The 7,149-nt window shown below is 36.1% G+C and overlaps 1 protein-coding gene across 1 annotated transcript; it reads right to left on the reverse strand.

Moving 5' to 3' along the window:
• Positions 1-1,343: 1,343 nt before the first annotated feature.
• LOC134355922 (colipase-like) lies at positions 1,344-3,835 on the reverse strand. Its single transcript, XM_063066462.1, has 3 exons — positions 3,713-3,835; positions 3,066-3,188; positions 1,344-1,954 (listed from the first exon to the last, which is right to left on the reverse strand). Exons 1-3 carry the CDS (start codon positions 3,791-3,793, stop codon positions 1,826-1,828), a joined length of 333 nt encoding a protein of 110 aa, XP_062922532.1. The 5' UTR covers positions 3,794-3,835; the 3' UTR covers positions 1,344-1,825.
• Positions 3,836-7,149: the final 3,314 nt, after the last annotated feature.

The raw sequence follows: 7,149 nt of genomic DNA on the forward strand, positions 1-7,149 counted from the left end.
AGTAAATGGACTGCTTGCCAAAAGTCTGAACCATTGATCTAGAGAAATATGCTTGAATATATCATGGCAAATGAGATATTTTAACTCTACCACAGATGGTCCCAAGCCCAGTTGTGAAAGGAGATGAGTTGGGCATGGAGCTAGGAACCCCACCCTGTAAAATCCAGAGCTACAGAAATGCAAACAGAAGTTCCAAAGACCTCACTCTTGGAAGAAGAAGAATATTCAAACGTGGGCTACTCCTGGAGACAACTTCAAAGACTAGTGCAGAACAGAGGACTCTGGGAGTTGTTTTCAGCGGCCTATGCCCCAGTAGGGGTGTTGGGGCTAAATCCAATCCAATCCAAATGAGATATTTAAATATAAGTAATTATATTTTAAACAATAAAATAATAATGAATAAATAACCAATCATACATGCAAATTACAAGAGGAGTTTTGATATGTAAGGATGTCAGGAAACTGGCAAAAATGGTCAGTTTGTCAAAGAGCTGATAGAAGTTATTGGATTTGGGGTTGCTTTCAAACAGCCAGCAGTAGAATGATGGGTCAAAAAGGATCTTAACACACAAGTCATTTGTATTTATCTGCACACAGTTTACTAATGTAAACCAAATTTCTGGTTGTCCATTGAGCTCTACAATTACGTTAAGCATTACTAGCTTACAACCAGGAAACAGTTCTTCACTAAATTGAATTTGTTTGTATTTGATGTGAATTATACTCAGTGGCCACTTTAAGAATCCGATGCGGTCTTCTGCTGCTGTGGACAATCCATTTTAAGGTTTTACGTGTTGTGCATTTAGAGGTGCTCTTCTACTATTGTAACACTTTGGTTATTTGAGATACTGTCACCTTCTGTCAGCTTGAACCCATCCGATTATTCTCCTCTTAGGTTTCTCATTTATAAGGCATTTTCATCCACAGAACAGCCACTCATTGAATATTTTTTTATTTTTTGCACCATTCTCTGTAAACTTTAGAAACTGTTGTCCATGAAAACCCCAGGAGATCTGCAGTTTTTAAGATACTCAAACCACCCCATCTGGCACCAATAATCATTCCACAGGTCCAAGTCACTTAGACCACATTTCTTCCCTCCACTCTGATGTTTGGTCTGAATAAAACTAAACCTCTTGACCATGTCTGCATGCTTTTATGCATTGAGTTGCTGCCACATGATTGGCTGATTAGGTACTTGCATTAACGAGGAGGTGTATAGGTGTACCTAACAAGTGGTCACTGAGTGTTTGTTCAAGATAACACTGTCTAGTTTTAGAACAGCTATTAGGAAAGCAAAAAAACATTTCTAAGTTGTAACCATAAGTTTAAATATCACCATAATTAGATAAATCTTTATTATAATTTTCAAAATGTAAACTTTATCATAACAAATTAAACATGATTTTCTTTAACAATATCATCATTTCAATATAAGTAAAGAGTACAGAATAAAGGTGCACATTTCTACTTTTTATCTCATTTTGTCTTGTACTATAGAGTGCTACATTTCATATGTAAATATTCAACTTATTAGGGAGTATATAGCCATGTAAAAGATACGAGATTTTTGAGGCAAGCTGCAATAGAATTTTATTAGAAGCAGCATCCTTCCTGAACTTAATCAGTAAAATTATGACTGGTTATTAGCTAAAATATGATTGTTAGCCTATATAGTTGCAATCCTATTACCTTCGAATTAATGTTTCAATTGTAACCATATCTGCAATATTCAAATACAGACTTTGCAAGTTTACTTTAGTCAACAAAAGTTTGTTCATGGAGCAAAGATCAACTTCGGTGCATTTTGTTTGGCTTGTGAATCTTAAGCAATGCTGTTTGGGTCCTTGCAAGCACCAAAGTTAGTGTTTGTTATCGAACCAATGATGGATTTATCACCGTCACATTTCAGACCATTTTCACAGGGACATTTGTAATAAACGTTATACAGGAGCTGAAAAGACAGACACAGTTTCAATATTACCTCAATTTCATAGTTCATCAATATCCTTTAGACAGCAGCCAATTATTTTAATTCATTCAAGCAGAGATGACTGCATGTCAAAATGGATTAGCTGTGACCAAATTCTATTTATGGTAACAGCGAATGTATTACAAAAGTAAAACATACTTTTATTTAAATGAGGCATTATATATTTGTAGTAAATTAACCACCAACTTAATCCTATCCACCTCCCCCCACCTTCTATCCAAATTGCCAAATTATAGAGTAATATTATTCTTAATAACAGACATGTATTTGCTACAATATATCTGGACTTCCTGCCAGTACGGTACAGAATAAATGCCATAATATTGAACAATAATGGGTAATATACATAAGTTGCTGATTTCCATCACAATTTGGGACAACATAATATAGGATATCTCTGGAATGTCAGCTAAAGTGCAGGCACAAAGTTTTGCTTGTCAGTAATATCTGGGTTTATGTTCTGTTTTAAAATTAATGCTAATATTCCAATGCAGCATGAAAAAACTGGTATACTGTTGGAGCTCATGTTTTACAGGTAAGTTGTTAAACTAAGACCCTGAACATGAAAAGTGTGCAGCACTATTTGGTAAAAGGCAAGGGAGCTCTTACAAGTCTTTGGGTGACATTTATAATCGCAAGCAAAAACAGATTATTTGGTCATTATCACATTGTCGTGTGTGTAACCTTGTTTCGTGCAAATCGTTATTGCCAACATCATAGCACTTCAAGAACAGTTTAATGTGTGTGAAGCACTTTCAGACATTTCACTAACATAAAATTAATGCATTTTTTTTCCTTTTTGTTAAAGTTAGCAAAAATTGATGTAGGAAAGTTACTATAACAAATATGAATATCTTTTATTTTCTAAAACCCATTAAATTATTGAAATACTTCTTACAATCCAAGCATATTTTAATTTGCAGGGCATAACAAAGATCTACAGGTTTCAATAATCAACTAGCAATGAGAAAAAAAATAGTTCTTCCCTTACCATTTGTGCTTATTTACCTTTGAACATTGTTGGATATTTATTTGCAATTATTTTTTAGTGGAAATAATATTGAGCACCTACATGATTTGAGCATGCGTGTCCTTCAGCACCTCGACTGGCACACCTTGCAAGACTCAATGCAGTGTCTCGTTGACAGCAGTTACTCTTACACTGAAAGCTTCCAACGCAAAGCTCTCCATTTTTCTTAATAAAAACAAGATACATTTTGTGTGTCACAAGTTATGAAATGTAATTTCTAAAAATAAAATTCAGCAGGTAACTTCCTTTGTATTTTGAAATTAATTTTGAATCTAATTAGCTACTGGATCATATAGGAAAAATGCAAATTAAGTGCCCTTTATAACAATTGTATCTTTAATATGTGTGCTTGCAATCATCCAGATTTGTTTGAGATCTTTTACTGAATGAGATTTCAATCAATTTTTTAAAACCAAATCCACATAGCAAATTCATTTTGATCACGCTAGTGCATTTATTAAATAAAAAGGACAGTCATATGAGGAAAAACACTTCTAAATCATTTATCTTAAATTCTATAGATAGAGGAACCACTGAGAAAGTTGACATTAAATTTATGAAGGAAAAACACAGAAAATCAGAGGAAAATTCACTGCAAAAACTTGTTACATTGGGAATCTCTTTTATTTTTAATATACATTGGATTGCCTAATATAAATAGTTCTCTTTGAAGTCTCCACAGATCTTACCAAGTTCAGAAACAAGCCTCTCTCGCGAGCTGATGTTCCCACTGCAATGCAGCATGCTAGGTAAAGCAACATTAACTTCATTTTGCACAGTGCTGGGCAACTGCAAACTCACCAAAGTATTTTCATTTCTTCCTTTTATAGTACCTCAGTTCTTACATTCAAGTTAATGATTGAACTTAACCACTTTAATCACTTTGCAATCATTGCAAATAAGATACATTCTTATCACTAGCCTGAGACTTTTGCAGATGTGATATGCATATACATATATATATATATATATATGCCATTACTCTGTGTAGCTAATTCTTCTTCACTGCTTACATACTGATATCCATTGCTCTCTTCAGTTTATTTGTTGGTATTTCAAAGCACTGAATCAGATCATACTTATTTTCAATCCTAACACACTATTACACACAAATCAATCTACCTACTGAAAGTATTTTATAAATTACTTACATTAAAAACAGAAAAAAAGAAAATCTGCCTCTGCATTACATACAGAAAGTTAGCTCATGTCATGGCTCAGCAAGTTATAGGGAGCGGAGGATAATGAACATCAGAACGGTATGAATGAAATAGCCATATGACTGATGGTGCAATTGGCCACATTCAATGCTTTTATTTTTGTACCTCCAGTCCGATGTGACTATAATTCACTTCAGCATGTTTGGCCACAAAAGCGAAACAAATCCAATCAGATAGGTATCCAGAAGATGAATTTTCAAATAGCTGGCTGATAAAGACGTTTGCTCACTTTCCCTGACAGAATGAATTTCAGTGAATCTTCTCTGCACTGCCTCTATTGCAAGCATATCCTTCCTGAAACATGGAGAACAAAACTATACCTAGTACTGCAGGTGCAGAATCATCTGTGCCATGTACGGTTGCCTTAAACCTTCTCTAAAGTTATGTTGCATACCTACTACACCAAAGGCCAGTAATCCTGATTACTAGCTTTACCTGCCAGATATCATTGTGTGTTGAGTAATCAATGACCACCGCCACCCACCTATCTCTTAAAATCATAGGGCATACAATAGGAGCAGATTTAGGCCACTGGGCCCATAGAATCTGCTCCACCATTCCAACATGGCTGATTTATTATCACTCTCAATCCCATTCTCTTGTGTTCTCCCTGTAACCTTTGATCTTCTGACTAACCAAGAACCTAACAAGCCCCAGTTTAAGTGGACTCAATGATTTGACCTCCACAGCTGTCTGTGGCAACAAATTCCTCAGATTCACCACCCTTTGGCTAAAGAAATTCCTTCTTATCTCTGTTCTAAATGGGCATCCATATACTGAGGCTGTGCCCTCTGGTCCTAGATTCCCACACTATAGAAATCATCCTCTCCACATCCACTCTATGTAGGCCTTTCAATATTTGATTGGTTTTCACGAGATCTATCCTCATATAATCATTCTAAACTCCAGTGAGTTTAAAGAATTATAAAGCCTCAGCGTCACTTCCTTGCTCTTATCTTCTAGTCCTCAAAGTGAAGGCTAACATTGCATTTGTCTTCTTTACCACTGACTCAACTTGTCAGTTAACCTTTAAGGAATCCTGCACAAGAACTCACAGGCATTCTACAAATTCTTTCTCTTGGGATCCAGCACCAACCTATATTTCCCAATCTACCTGCATATTGAAATCCCCCACGACTATCATAACATTGCCTTATTACATGCCTTTTCTATTTCCTGTTAAAATTTATATCCAAAATCCTGGCTACTATTCATGCGCTTAAATATAATTCCCACTGAGGTCTCTTTACCTTGCAGTTTCTTAACTCTAACTGCAAGAATTGTACATCTTTTGATCCTATGTCACCTCTTTCACGGGATTTGATTTCACTTTTTATCAACAGAGCCATCCCACTCACTCTACCTACCTGCTTGTCTTTTTGATACAATATGTATCCCTAGATATTAAGCTACGATCCTTATTCAGCTACAACTCTGTAATGGCCACTTCATCATACCTGCCAATCTCTAACTGCGCTACAAGATCATCTGCTTTACTCCGTATACTGTGTGCATTCAAATATAACAACTTCAGTCCTGTATTTATCACCCTTTTTGATTTTGCCCCATACATTACACTTCAACTCATCCCACTAACTGCAATTTTGCCCTATCATCTACCTGTCCTTCCTCACAGTCTCACTGCATCCCTTTGCTCTGTTCTTCCATTCTTTCTCGCAACTTTATTGCAATATTTTTATACATTATACTCCATTTACCAATTTCTTGTCCTCTCGCTATTCGTCCCTAATAATGTATTGCGTCATTTTCTCAATGGCATATTACTTTATACTTTATTGTTGCCAAACAATTGATACTAGAACATACAATCATCACAGCGATATTTGATTCTGCGCTTCCCGCTCCCTGGATTACAGATCGATAGTAAATACTAAAAATTTAAATTATAAATCATAAATAAAAAATAGAAAAATGGAAAGTAAGATAGTGCAAGAAAAACCGAGAGGCAGGTCCGGATATTTGGAGGGCAACCTTATTAGGCTAACCAACATTATTGAGTTTCCTGCTTCCCTTCTTTTTTGAATATTGGTACAAGTGTGGTATCCCATTCCTCTGCAACCTCCCAGAATCTAAGTGTAATGTATGGATCTATTTCTTTTGGGGCAATGACTCCCCACCACACCCCCCAGCATTACGTTGTCTGTGCATGTACGTTGTTTTCTCTTTCTCTCTCTCATTGCAGTGTAAATACCAGGTAAAGCCATCCCGTGTGTGTGTGCTTTTAGTTAATTGATACCAGTCTGTGAAAATTGGCGACAAGTACAAACCTGAATGTCAGAAAATAATATGAACTGCACCAACAGTTATGGCATGATTACAGAATGAGACAGCAAGAGTTAACCAGTACAGAGAAGGCCATCACAGATGCTAACAAGCATGTGAGTACAGTACATAGTAACTGAAAGACAAACTGAATTTAAAGTGAAAATAACATGGCAATGGCTCCAGTCAGGAAAGATTGTGAATTTGACAGCGCTAACGAAGGCTGGGAGTCATAGATTGAGAGGGTATATTGTAACTTGAACAACATTGAGGAGCAAAAGAAAGTCCCTAAACTTCTTAGCTTAATGGGCCCAAGAACATACAGTCTCTTATGCAACCTAGTAACCCTTGAAAAGCCAGCAAGCAAGATGTTCGACAAAATTGTTCCAATTTTACAAAATCCCTAAACCGCTGGGAATAGCTGAGAGACTTAGATTTTACAAAAGGAACCAGTCAAAAGGTGAAAGCCTTTCTAAATACATTGCAGAACTTTCCCAGTACTGTGACTTTAGAAATGGACTTTCTGATGCATTAAAAGAAAGGCTTGTATGTAGCATGCATAGTCAAAGCACTCAAAATAGGCTACTGCCCGATAGAGACTTAACCTTATGTCTGGCATTGAC

The sequence above is a fragment of the Mobula hypostoma genome, chromosome 13 (assembly GCF_963921235.1).
Source record: "Mobula hypostoma chromosome 13, sMobHyp1.1, whole genome shotgun sequence".
In the NCBI taxonomy this organism is placed as follows: Eukaryota; Metazoa; Chordata; class Chondrichthyes; order Myliobatiformes; family Myliobatidae; genus Mobula; species Mobula hypostoma.

Bases quoted from the DNA above. Each gene is read 5' to 3' on its own strand.
- LOC134355922 (XM_063066462.1), bottom strand. From the start codon at position 3,793: ATGAAGTTAATGTTGCTTTACCTAGCATGCTGCATTGCAGTGGGAACA. The intron at 3,189-3,712 runs GTAAGATCTGTG...GTTTTTATTAAG, and splicing joins GAGGCTTGTTTCTGAACTTG to AAAAATGGAGAGCTTTGCGT. The intron at 1,955-3,065 runs GTAGGTGCTCAA...CTGTCTTTTCAG, and splicing joins GACACGCATGCTCAAATCAT to CTCCTGTATAACGTTTATTA.